Below are 13,823 nucleotides of genomic sequence, written 5' to 3' on the forward strand. Positions count from 1 at the left end.
GCTAACAATAACTTTGAAAAGAAAATTAGAAAGATGCTTGAAGTGAAAAGATTTACGGTGTTATTGATAAAGAGTAAGGAGAGTGGAATCATTTGGAGAGCTCTACGAAAGATTTGGAACGAGTCGAATGCTCACTGCCTGCTTGTAGATTTCTAATATATAAAGGTAGGTGATTTGGTTGTTCTATACACTTCTAAAGTGGCAGATGGTGAATTTTCATGTATTTCTAATATCTAGTCATAGTGAAGATGGACGTAGGAGGAAGTGCAATGAGGGATAGGACATTAACGATCTAATGCTTCCTAAGCATGATGGGAATTAAAATAGCTGGTCAAGTTCACCCTAAGCTGCAGTTTTAGAGAACTGACTGTTTTATTTTTCCTCGAGAGATTGATGTGACGATTAAATCATTTCTGTACTGAAGCCTAGTTTGAAAACTAAAACATCAGTGAGAAAATAAATATTACAGGCATTCAGCTTTTTGGGAGGGTGTTTTTAAATAAGCCTCCTGATGGTCTGTGTAGCATCAATAGCTCTTTGGCACTTCTTCAGTAGACCACATTATTTTGGTTGACATTTGACTGATATACTGAAGGACCACCGCAGTATGAGAGGTGTCATCTTTAAGATTGCATGTTAACCCAGGACCTTTTCTGCCTGCTTACGTGGCAGAAACTGCACTTTAAAGGAAATTAATTGGCCACAAAGTGTTTGCGATCTCCTGAGGACATGGTAGGCACTATATAAATGTTTTCACTTTACCCTATTACGTGTGCCTTCGTTTCTCAGCTTTGTTAAATGGTTGGGAAATTAATTGCTGAGGAATTGTGACATTTCGCCTGGTATTCCTAACTTCTACACTTTGTTGTGATGACATACAGCATTGTGCAGAGAGTCCGAGGTCTGTAGCACAGAAAAAGAAGTCCTTCAGCCATAGTCTGTGCCTGTCAAACGCAATCACTTGATTTTTCTAATCCCATTTTCCAGCACTGCACCTATAGCCTTGGCGTTGCAAGTTCACATCTAAATACTAAAATGTTATGGAAACAATGGCAGCAGGACTCTAACCTGCAATCTTCTGATAACATCATGTACTGGACCAGAGTCAGATGCCATATCCTTAGGCCGTGTGAGCACAAGAAGGTCAAGCCATATACTTTTGACAATATTTGTAAAAGCTTCTTACTTAACAAAACCCTGACATCTCATCAAGTACGATACAGGTCAACTTTCATGGTAACATGTGGAGTCACGTTTGCAAATATACATTTACCACTTCATGTCAAACATTCTTTGGTTTGTGCAGGTCAAGGGATTTTAGAAGCTTTTCAGCCCCTTGGTGTACTAAGACAGGGAGAGTCTTAGTTGGTGTCTTTATCCTTTTGAATTTTAATGACATTTGCTCAAATTTTAGTGCACCCCTCAGTGTGCAGAACTGGATCAAAAAACAAGCTGCTGGAAAAGCTCAGTAGGTCTAGCAGCATCTGTGAAGAAAAAAATCAGAGCTAACGTTTTGGGTCCTGTTCCGAGGAAGGATCACCGGACCCGAGATGTTAACTCTGATTTTTTTTTTTCTTCACAGATGCTGCCAGACTTGCTGAGCTTTTCCAGCAACTTCTGTTTTTTGACCCTGATTTACCGTATCCACAGTTCTTTGGTTTTTATTTTGTACAGTACTGGATGTTGGGATGTACCAGTCTACAACACTCTGTCACCAACTGCTCTTTGCATTGGAAGGCTAGCTGGTTGTGGGCAGACCAAAGAGTGTCTTTCAGGAAGTTGATTCTTCGGGCACAGTTTACATATATCTTAGTGTGCGCTCTTGGGAATAGTTGTGGAGCGCAGAGTCTTGTGTTATGGAGCTGCTTGGGATAAACCTCAATCAAAATCACTCATCTGCCATTGGTAGTTTCTTGCCCAGGCTTTCTCTGTCTTGCTGGAAGAGGGCTGACTTTGCTCTGACTTCCTCTGGATCTATCACTTCACTGCGTGACAACAACTAACATTCTCAATCTTTGGGTTCAAGTCTCCTCGTGATCTAAATGAGTGTGCAGTTCACTTCACCTTTTTAGTGATCTGTTTTTATGGGAAATGTATGACCCATATTGCAGTTTTGATTTGATCGTTCAGTATGAACCAACTAACCCCAGCAGCTGCACTCTAGTCAGCCTTCCCATGACTATTTTCCCCCTTCTTTGCCCCTGAACAAATTAGCTTCTTAGCTAGGCTTGTGCCCTGCTCACTGAGGATCTACCATGTGGAACGTCTAGAATTTTGATTGACACCAGCCTTCCTAAAAATTAGTCCCAACCACTGCTCATTCACTAGCTCTTTTTCTTTGCAGGTTCAGTGGAATTACTGGTCCCATTTTTGTTCTCTTTGAGTCTGTATTTTCATCTGGGAACTGCTCAGGTTCTGGCTGGACTTTGGCAAAAAGAGACCTGGGTCCTTGCAAAGTATAGATCCAAAATTAACATCAGATATATTATGGATAACAGTGTGGAGCTGGAGGAACACAACTGTCCAGGCAGCATCTGAGGAGTAGGAATTTTCTGATTTCTGAAGGGTCCTGACCCGAAACGTCAACTTTCCTGCTCCTCTGATGCTGCCTGGCCTGCTGTGTTCCTCCAGCTCCACACTGTGTTATCTCTTACTCCAGCATCAGCAGGTCTTACTATCTCTGAATCAGATATTTTATATGTTTTTTGGGTGTTGCCACAAGAAATGAGTCATTAAGCCAGGGATTCTGCTAAAAGAGTGGAAGGAAGTCATTCATTTTCCCTGCTTGATTGCGTCATTCAGTTTGATTAAGGTCTGCCTAAGACAGATGTTCCCTGGTTTCCCTGTGTGGGAAAGTGCTTTGTGATATATTTGCTGAATGGCCTTGTTCTTTTGAAGGTCATGCTCGCTTATTATGGACTCTTGCAGCCACCTTCCTTCTATATTTTTAGTGACTGCTATGTGTGATGGAACTTGGGAGATGCTACGTACACAGGGACACTCACGGTCTTTATAGAGGTTTCTAAGGTTGAGGGGTGACCTTATAGAGGTTTATAAAGTCATATGGTGCATGGATAGAGTGAATAGCCAAGGTTTTTTTTTTCCCAGGGTAGGGGAGTCCAAAACTAGAGGGCATAGATTTAAGGTGAGAGGGGAAAGATATAAAAGGGACCTAACAGGCAATTTTTCATGCAGAGGGTGGTGCGTGTATGGAATGAGCTGCCAGAGGTGGTGGTGGAGGCTGGTACAATTAGAACATTTAAAAGGCATCTGGATGGGTACATAGATAGGCAGGGATTAGAGGAATGTGGGCCAAATGTTGGCCGATGGGACTGGAATAATTTAGGGTATCTGGTCAGCATGCACGAGTTGGACCGATGGGTCTGTTTCCATGCTGTACATCTCTGACTCACACTCTCCGTCTCATGCAATCTCTCTCTCTCTGAGATTGATCAATGTCACTTCAGAGACTACGTTCATTTCAGTCCAAGGAATTTCAATCATCTGTCTTCACTCTCCATGTTCAGACTCCCAAGATTTTCCCTGTCCTGGCTCTGCATTCAGACTAGTCAAGATTGTGTTCCTTCGTCCTCAGCTATCCCACTAAATCTTGAATTGGAACCTTCCTCAGCTCTGCTTCAAATTCTATATTTCCCCACCCCCTCCACCCACGCACCAACACGCCCTGAATTAGCCAAACCTAAATTCACTAACAATTTTGTGCATAGCATTGTTTTGAGATCCCAGTTAATTTCATTTAGTTGCTCAAGTAAAACATTATGTTCTGTTTAAGCTACAAGAGGATATGTTCTTTCTTTTTGTTTTTTTTCAAAGAATAACAAACCTGAAATCCAAATCTTGTTGCTAGGTTATAAAGCAGCCCTCTTCTGACTTGTGATTGAATCAGTGCAAAAAAAACTACTGACAACAATAGCAGTTGTCTCTTTGCTGTAATTTAAAATAGCTAAGGTTTAGATGTGTGACTCTTGTTACTAAATTGCAGGCTTTGCATGAATTGGGGAAGGTTGTTTTTGAAGTTAGTCTAGATAGAGGTGCTTTAGTATAGGTGTATACTTGAATATTTGTAACCAAGATAATATGTTTAACTGATGCGTACCACTCACTGGGATCTTCATTGTGCTGTGTCATCAGTTGTCAATGATTAATAAGCAATGCCTTTAAATAGATTAAACTGTAAAGGAGGAATGTATTGGCATAAAACAAAATCACCCTTGCCTCCTTTATTCTGTAGCTTATTTCTCATTTCCTAAAGCCAAGTACAAAGGCGGTGTTGTTTTCAAAGTATCTTGTTTCCATCGCACTTGTCCTCAAGTGTCTGGAGGTCATGAAATGAGACACTTTGGTAACATCAGAGTTACGAGAGCACAATGGTACCATGCCCTGAATGCTACAAAACCCTTGGCAGGATGCTTGCAGCCCAGCGTTTGGCAGAGTTACGGACCATTAGTTTGACACACAACCATCTGTGAGATGCAAGAAGAGCTGATCCACTAAGCTGTGGGCCACGTGCACGGATTCCTCTTGCTGTGCCACTGGAGCTGTTGTGATTGTCGTTTATGGCAGAAAACATTTTTTCCTTAAAATAATTTAATTTTATTTTCAGCTTTGTGGATGGAAAAGTAACGTACTGTTGGAGCTTTTGAATAACTGATACAGAGCAGATAAATGGGATGCAAATTATATTCATGTCAACTGTGATTCACTTGCCTCTGACTCAGAAACTGAAGGGGTTATCTAATGAGGAACTGTTGGACCGCTTAGGCCTGTGTCCATTTTGAGAAGTGACATCATTAAAACAGCTAGGAACCTGAGGAAACTTGAAGGTGGATCCTGAAAAAATTGTTTCCTCCTTGTTGGAAAGACTAGAGCTTGGGGACTCAGTTTAAAAATCAGGGGTCTCTCATTTACGGTGGACATGAAGAGGGTTCTCTGAGTGTTGTTTCTCCTTTTCTCTGAGCGTTTTTGGTATTCTCTTCTTTAGAGATTAGTGGAGGACGGGTCATTGAATATTTTAAGGCTGGGTTAGATTCTTAAAAAAAAAAACTTTGGGCTTTACGGGGTGGGAGACATATAAAGTAGAGCTGAGACCACAATCAAGTCTGCCATGATCTTGTCATGAGCTCAAGGGGCCAAATGGCGGCTACTTCTAATCCATACATGTATGTGTACATGTAAAGGCTGCAAGTTTAAATCCCACTCCTGAGACTTGAGCACAATATAGGCTGATACTCCAGTGCAACACAGATCCCACTGTACAGTTGGAAGTACTACTTGTTGGTCATACGATAATCCAACTGACTCCCGCTTTGGGTGGATTAAAATATCCCATTGCACAATTCTGAGAAAGAGTTGGGGAATTATTCCTAGTGTCCTAGCTAACATTTACTCCTCAATCGCCATCAGGAAATTTTCTAGTTAATATTGCATTGCTATTTGTAGAAGCTTACTATGTGCAATCTAGCTGTCAAGTTTCATGTGTTACAAAAGTGACTACATTTTATTAGCTCGCACACTGTAGGATGGCCTAAGGTTATGAAAGGCATTATATAAAGCAAATTCTTTTCTCCGTTTTCTTTCATCTGTATCTTGGCTGGGGCAGGGGTGGTGAGGGTGGATTGTGACCCCAGCTCTTGGCCCTGGTAGGTATGGTATAAGTGGCAGTAGAATGAAGGGATGGCACTGTACATAAAATTACATAGTGATTTGTATCTTCAGGATGCATTGAGGCTTGATGCTTCAAATTCATTGACTGAAACAGTTACTGTTGTACAGACATAAGTGTCAGCCCATATGCACATGGCAGAATCTGTTGATCAGTAATTAATGATTGATCAATCAATTTTGTGCTTCGTGGAGGATTGTTGGCATGGACAACTCTTGTGACACTGTGGTAGTGTCCCTACTTTTGAACCTGAAGGTTTGGCTTTAGATGCTGCCCTGGAGGTGTGTCATAACATGTCCAAAGATGTTGATTGAAATAACTGCTAACGGGACAAAATTGTATTTGTCAGGGTGTTGGATTTTAGTGGCAGTCGTAGCCAGAAGAAACCTGACTTGGATGTCTCAACTGAAAGGCAATACCTCTAACATTGCAGCCTTCTGGCAGTACTGGATGGAAGTAGTGATGGGCTCCCACTGAATTTATTTGTTTTTGTCATTTAAAGCATTTTGATATATCAGAATTTTGAATCTGTAATAATCTTCCCATCGTCCCATTTGAGTAAAAGAAACCAGAACCAGTAAAGATTTGGGGGGGATAGGGGGTGGTGGGGCGGTGGGGTGATGCTTTTGAAGCAGAGTAAAAGGGACTATTCAAACTTAAAAGCAGTAAACTTCTATTTGTTCATTGAGTTCAATGAGAGTTGTGTTGGTGTGGTTAAAGTTTTCATGATGTATAATGCGTGATGTAGCTTCTCCCAAAGATGAAGGTTGTGATACCATGTGGATGGCAAACTGAAATTTTGGATCCACGAGCTCTGAGGCAGCAGTGACCAATTCCTCTGCCTCCTGTCGTATTATGGGTAATATCCCACCCCGTCCTCAGTTCTCATTGAGGCTCATGGCAATATTGAAATCTCACTGGCCTCACAGTGGCAGAACATTTGTTCTAATAGCTGGCTGTAGTGTAGGGCGTTTGCTGTGATTCTGCACAATCTTGATGTTGGTCTGGCATCTGCTGAAACTTATGAACGGGTGTTCCTTCAGACCGGTGCCTGAGCAACGCAGTGATAATGCCATCAACTACAAGGTAGAAACTGGAGACGAATTTTAGGCAGTTGTTTGAATTTGCAGTTTGATTATTCTGCCAGACTTGGCCAGTTGCTAGAATAGTTCAGTACTGTATGTATGGAAATAAAGAGAGAAACCTTGGGAGATTTTGGAAATGGACAAAAACTGATTTAATTAAATAAAGTGCTCCTTTAGAATGGTATATTGACATTGTGATGATTTGGGCGGGAGGAGGCTTGTGTGAGGCAGAAGTCAACCAGGCTGAATGGCCTGTTTCTGAGCTGTGCATTCTTTGTGGTTGATCTCCAATTCTTTCTCTGGCTAAATTTTTTAAGTATCCCATTTCTTCTGAAAGATTCCTTGTCTCTTGAAGCATTTGCCTGCTTCTGCTCTTGGGTGGATCTGGTCTGTGAGTAGGAGCAAGCTCAGTTGTTCATTTGTGCTGCGAAGCAGGGGCTGAACCGAGGAGGTAGTGTCTTTAAAAACCTGTGACCTTGTAAAGGAATTATGTTACTGAGAAGAATACTCTGAAGAATACACAGTGCCAGCAAGAAGCTGGGGAATGTTCTTCATTTTAGGGAATAAAACATGCCAAGTCCTAAAGTGAATTTGACTTCAATTCAATCTGTTGAACTGATTTTTTTTTTTCCCCCTTTTTTAATGGTTGTCAATGGTAACATCCACTGTGTTTGGAATACATTCCTCAAATTCCCACCGGTCAGTGTGTTCTATATGTGGTGTTCACTGGACTTGTTCTGTTTCTTGATCAATGATTCCAAACCAATGATTTGATGACTGGTTTGATAGTGGCATAGTGTTAATGTTACTGGACTAGAAATCCAGTGGCAACAGGCTAATGTGCTGGAGCCAGGGGTTTAAACCCCACTATTGCAGGTAGGAAGGAATTTATATGCAATCTACTCAATCAAAGCTCGCCTCACTCATGATCACAGAAGCTACCAGACTGTCATAAAATTTCGTGTAGCTCATTGTCCTTCAGAGAGGGAAATCCTTATCCATTCTAGCCTACATGTAACTCTAGACCCACAGCAATGTGATACATTCTCACTGCTCTCTGAAATGGATGAGCACATGACTCCGCTGTATCATGTTCTCCTTCTAATGTGCCAAGAATAGGAGAGCTGGCCCACAGACCAGGGAGGGATTTCCAGGATCTTGGTCCAGCAACAGTGTTGAAATGATGATATGGCTGTATGTCAGGATGGTATGTGGAGGGAACTTGCAGGTGGGGGTGTTCCCATGCATTGGCTAACTTTGTCCTTCGAGGTGCTAGAGATTGAGAGTTTGTAATGTGCTGTTAAAGGACCTTTACACATTGCTGTCACTCCACATTGATGGTGGAGGGAGTGATTGTTTGAGAGTGTGGTGCCAATCAAGCAGGCTGCTTTGTTCTAGATGGTGAACTTCTTGCATTGTTGGAGCTACATTCATCCAGATGACTGGGAAATATTCCATCACACTCTTGACTTATGCCTTGTAGATGGTGGACAGTCTTTGAGGAGTCAGGAGGTGAGTAACTCACTGAAGGATTCCTAGCCTTTGGCTTGCTCTTACAGACACAGTATTTACATGGCTGGTGCAGCTCAGTGGTGATCCCCAGGATATTGATAGTGGGCTTTTTGGTGATAGTAATGCCATTAAATGTCAAATGGTCAGATTCACTCTTGTTGGAGATGTCTTGCCTGGCATTTGTGTGGTGTGAATGTTACTTGCCACTTATCAGCTAAAGCCTGAATTTTCACATTTTGCTGCATTTTGATATGAACTGTTTCATACTCTGAGGAGTTGTGCAATCAGTGAACATCCCCAGTTGTGACCTGATAATGGTGGGAAAGGTATTCATTCGGTACTTGAGCTTGGTTGGCCTGAAGACACTACCCTGAGGAACTCATGCCGAGATGTCTTAAGATTGAGATAACTGACCCCCGACAACCTCAACCGTTTATTTTATACTAGAAACTAGACCAACCAGTGTCCTTTGACATTTTATGTCGTTGCTGCCACTAAATCCCCCACTCGCAACATTCTGGGAGTTTCCATTGAACAAAACTTGAACTGGACTGTTAGTGTTTTCATCTGATTTCAATTAGAGTCATAGAGCATGGAAACAGACCCTTTGGCCCAATTCGTCCATGCCAACCAGGTTTCCTAAACTGAACCACTCCCACTTTCCAGTATTTGGCCCATATCCCACTAAATCTTTCCTATCGCTGTAACTGTGAGACTGGAAGGTTTGAGTTATAAGGAAAGGCTGGAAAAGCTGGGACTTTTTTCACTGGAATGTAGAAGGCTGAAGGGTGACCTTAGAGCTTTATAAAGTCATGAGAGGTATCGATAGGGTGAATAGCCAAGCCCTTTTTCGAGAGTACAGGAGTCCTAAACGAGAGGGCATAGTTTTAGGGTTAGAGGGGAAAGATTTTAAAAAGGGACCCGAGGAACAACTTTTTCACATAGAAACTGGTGTGTATGTGGATGAGCTGCCAGAGGAAGTGGTAGACTATTAACTCCAGTTTTGCTAGAGTACCTTAATACCACACTTGTCCAAATGCTACCTTAATGACTAGTGATCACTCTTGCCTTACATCAGTTCATCATAGCTATTACCATCTAGTCAGGAGACTAATTCTGATTTAACCAGGAGTGCAGCAGCAAACGTTGTTTTGAAACTCAGTGCCAATCTGGTGAAGCTACAACACAGGATTATGTGCATGCCAAACATCAGAAGCAGCATGCTGTAGACAGCTAAGTGACCCCATACCATCTGCAAGATTCAACAGTCATTTGTTCAAGATTCCATTGATAACATCTTCTAGACCCTTGAGCCAGAGCATCAAGAATAGCAGGCTCATGGAAATGCCACCATCTGTAAGTGTTCTTCCATCTCTCTCTCACCTTCTGATTTGGAACTATATCACTGTTCTTTCGCTGGGCTGATCAGAAGGGAATGCCCCATTGGGTGTTAACCGCATTGCATGGACTGTAGTCATTATGTGGTCGCTAGTGTGCTGTAAACTATAAGATGCAGATTAGCAGCTTTGTGATCCTAAACTGAGCAATCAGTGGTTCATTCTTCGTTCGTGATGTGGGTCTTTCAGCATTTGTTGCCCATCCCTAATTTCCCTAGAGAAGGTAATGGCAAGCCATTTTCTTGTACCAGTGAAAATCTCTTGTAATTAAAGCAAGCCACCTGTATTCTGAAGTATGACTGTTAAAACAACTTTACACAATTTTTCCCCTGGCTGATGAAGGCTGTAGTTTTTCATATTGAAGGCACATGGTGGGTATAAAATTTCCTGTTATCCGCTGCTTTAGGTTCACACAGAATCAAGTTTCTATCACAAATAAAAACAAAGTGCTGGAGAAACTCTGGTCTGGCAGCATCTTTGGAGAGAGAAACAGTTAATGTTTTGAGTCTATTGTGACAATCTTGGAACTCAAATTCCTACTCGTGTTTCCTATTAAGCCTTGGAGAGTCTGATACCGAGTGGAGCTGTTTCTGCATTGCTTCAAAAGCGTATCTTAACTCAGCTTACCATAGACCTTGATATGCCACAAGTGTGATATTTCCCAATTACCCACTGAATCCCTTGTTACTGAGCTAAAGTGAAGTAACAATTCCATTCCCAGTTTTCAAATGTCCTGAATTGTCAATTTGCAACCAATAAAAATGGAGTTGAACTGATTCAGTTGAACTTGGGAGCTTCATAGATGTCAGAAGAGAGAACAATGGTGAGATTCCTGATAAGGTCTGAGAGCCATCCCTACTTTTTCTTTCCACTAATACTGCAGGATTTTCAAAGTCTATCTTGAAGAAGCAACCAGATCTAGAGGAAATCTGTGTGTCTCTCCATTTTAACTTGAGAGAACAGCATTCCCTCAGGACTACAATGGACTGTAGAATAGATGATCCAGTCCTGATTTATAACTAGAATCCACAATTGCTGATTCTGTGTTCCCAATAAGTCATTGACACATAGTCTTGATGGGGAGGAAATGGACTTTCTTATCCTGAAGTTGGCTGATGGTTTTACCCCCTGTATTTTTAGATATAAATTTCTCTCTCTATCTCTGAAATAGTAGCTTTCTATGCAATATGCATTAGTATGCAGAGAAGTGTACGATTTTCACTGTTTAAATGTTTCATTTCACTTTCTTGCAGGCAAAAATCTCTACACAAATGAATACGTAGCAATCAAACTGGTAAGTACATTTCTTTTTCTCATGCACATTTTGGGATGCAAGCAGACATTGGTACTGTTGTGAATTTGAATTAATTTGTATGTTGCTGTTAGACAAAGTAATTCAAATTAGTAGAAGCCCTCGTGGAGTGTTTTGGTGATCTCACTGATGTATCTTGTCAAAAGCAATCTTGTGAATTCTAAAGTGTTCTCTGTGCAATGAAATGTCCTAAAGATGTTTGTCAATAAGCATGAAGATTAAAATCTGTAGAGCTTAGTTTACCTGCTGTTTGTGTGCTGGGCCTTATTTCATGACAATCTGCAATATTTTGCTTTGATTGCCAAAAGAATCCACAATACAACTTTGCAGCCTGGTGACAAAGCTCACTAAACTGCATTTGTTTTTTTTCTACTTGTGTGCAAGGCCTGACTGCTGAGGTGCTCCCGTATGCCTCTTGTCTTTACTGAGTTCCCGTTCTTAACCTCCTCATTCCTGACCATTGTTTTGTTATCGTGTCTGGTGTAGTTCCTGCCAGGACTGCTGTTTTGTATGATGGCCCACGACCATACTAAAGCATGGAAGATTGGCTCTCTAGCGGAACGTTGATGTATAACTGTTGATTATGAGCAATTGCCGGCAATACAACTAGGACTTGTGCTGTCATGGAAGTGGACTGCTTGAGCATTAGTTCAAGAGCTCACAAAAGTTGATATGAGAAAGTAAAGTACGGTTTATGGGAATACCCTGTTTTGTTCTTAATGACAACCTGCTTGCCATTTAACCGTATGTAGGTGATATTTTGTTGTTGGATGTGTAAACAGCTGCATTAATAATTAGGATTGCACACTGTTGCTCTGAGATATGACGCAGTAGTAGAGATACTTACATGGGGGAAGGAGCTTTCAAGATGTCTTAATTGAGAGAGTTTAAAATCTGAGAGTCAATAAATAAACTAGCTTAGATGATAATATTAATGAGCTCCAGAGTGATTGAATATAGATTGTGGCTAAGCTGGGGATAGAGGAGCGCATGCTTTAGAAGGAACTTCTTCATACAGCGATTAAACAACACTTTAGCATCCTCAGCATGTCTGAAATGCTTGATAATGTATCACTTGTTGAAGTGCTGTTAAAGTTGTAGAGCAGTGCTTTCTCTGCACAGCAAGATCCCATAAACAGTAAATGGCAAGTTAATGCCATATTTGCCATGAAATGTGCACAAAACCTCTTGCATTCACCTGAAAAGGCAGGTGGAGCCTCAGTTTACTGCCTTCTGTTTTAACAAAAACACAGCAGCCTTCAACGAGGGAGGGTGCTGTTAGTATCACACTGAAGTGTTGGTTCAGATTGCTTCCCAAGTAGCAAGTTGAACCTACCTCACTGACTCTCTAATCTGGTGATGCATCTTGGATAATTGTGCAATTTCCTGTGAAAGTACAATCCAAGTTAGATCAAAAATTGTGCACATCCTGCTGATGTCAAGTTATACTTAAATCCCTAGCCTGATCTCAGAGACATGTGCTTGAATATGAATATTGATAACATAGTATAATATTGACATCAATCTGCTTACTTGCACCCATGTTAAATTCTTAATGCAAGACAATCCCTTACCCATAAAGCTGCCTAAAATCCTACAGATAGGAGATGTCTAATTTTGAGAATGTTTAACAAATGATTTTAAAGATATTTATCTACTCTAGAAAACTCTTGAATGATAGTTAACTTGAAAAATCTCATCATTTGTAACTATTTCATCTTGACAGTCAATAGTTAAGTGTGAGTAGTGGAATGAACTTCAGATCAAGTGTTGGGCAACTACTGTTTTAAGGAGCACAAAGCAGAGACACTCATGATATAAAAATGCCCACATGGCTAAAGGAATAAGAAGTGACTGCAACAGGGAGTTGCTGTTAAGATCCTGTTAATAACTCGAGTATTGAAAGGAAAATGTTTTGTTATAAGTCATAAACCTTGTGCATTATAAATATTGAGGAACAATGTGATGTGATTTTGGAAATGGTTGCATCTTTTTAGGAAACTAGAAACATTAAGTGCAAACTCAACTCAGTGTGGTTAACTAATTAGAGTTGAAGAAAGAACCAAAATCATGAATAGTCAGACAACATATTAAATATGCAAATGATCAGTTTTTGTGAGGAAATGTAAAAAAAAATTAAACATTGAACTCTGAGTATAGCAATGGTTTAAATTTACAAGAGAAATGAAGTTAGATTCTGCTTGGTGTTCATAGTGAACAAATCAGAGCTTTTATCATTGTTATATCGAGCTTTGTATTCTCTACAAAGAATATCCTTCCTGAAAGTCAAACCCTTGGGAGGGTGCAGCATGGACAAACAGGATCACAACAAGTTTCAGTAATGCTAGTTAAAAAGCAAAGAGTTGGTTAAATGTCTTTTTTAAAAATTAGAATTAGAGGTTAGGCTGGGAGTTTTAATGTTATCAAAGTTGATCCATTATGAGGTGATCGATTTTATTTGAAACAAAGCTTCACTGCCCTGGGTAATGTCATCATAGGAATTTATATTGGTCAGCTCTGTTCATAATTGATCTGGGATTTATCTGTATACAAAGCCAGTAACACAAACTTGAGGGATTATCTAGATCCAAGTATTTGTGCTAAGATCAGCCAGTCATTCTGGCCTTCCAGTTGGTGCACTATAGACTGAGCAAGGGAATATTCCTAGATAGTAGGAACTGCAGATGCTGGAGAATCTGAGATAACAAGGTGTAGAGCTGGATGAACACAGCAGGCCAAGCAGCATCAGAGGAGCAGGAAAGCTGACGTTTTGGGGCTTTCCTGCTTCTCTGATGCTGCTTGGCCTGCGTTCATCCAGCTCTACACCTTGTTAT

The 13,823-nt window shown here is 40.8% G+C and overlaps 1 protein-coding gene across 3 annotated transcripts in view; it reads left to right on the forward strand.

Moving 5' to 3' along the window:
- The window catches only part of LOC109934754 (casein kinase I-like), a 193,053-nt gene that overhangs the window by 60,736 nt on the left and 118,494 nt on the right, over positions 1 to 13,823 (forward strand). For all 3 annotated transcript variants that reach the window (XM_048617262.1, XM_048617260.1, XM_048617261.1), the window contains one exon: positions 10,931 to 10,971. In XM_048617262.1, coding sequence (XP_048473219.1) covers positions 10,931 to 10,971 — 41 coding nt within the window. The remainder of the gene's footprint in view (positions 1 to 10,930; positions 10,972 to 13,823) is intronic.

This window comes from Rhincodon typus, chromosome 36 (assembly GCF_021869965.1).
Source record: "Rhincodon typus isolate 14 chromosome 36, sRhiTyp1.1, whole genome shotgun sequence".
Taxonomy (NCBI): Eukaryota; Metazoa; Chordata; class Chondrichthyes; order Orectolobiformes; family Rhincodontidae; genus Rhincodon; species Rhincodon typus.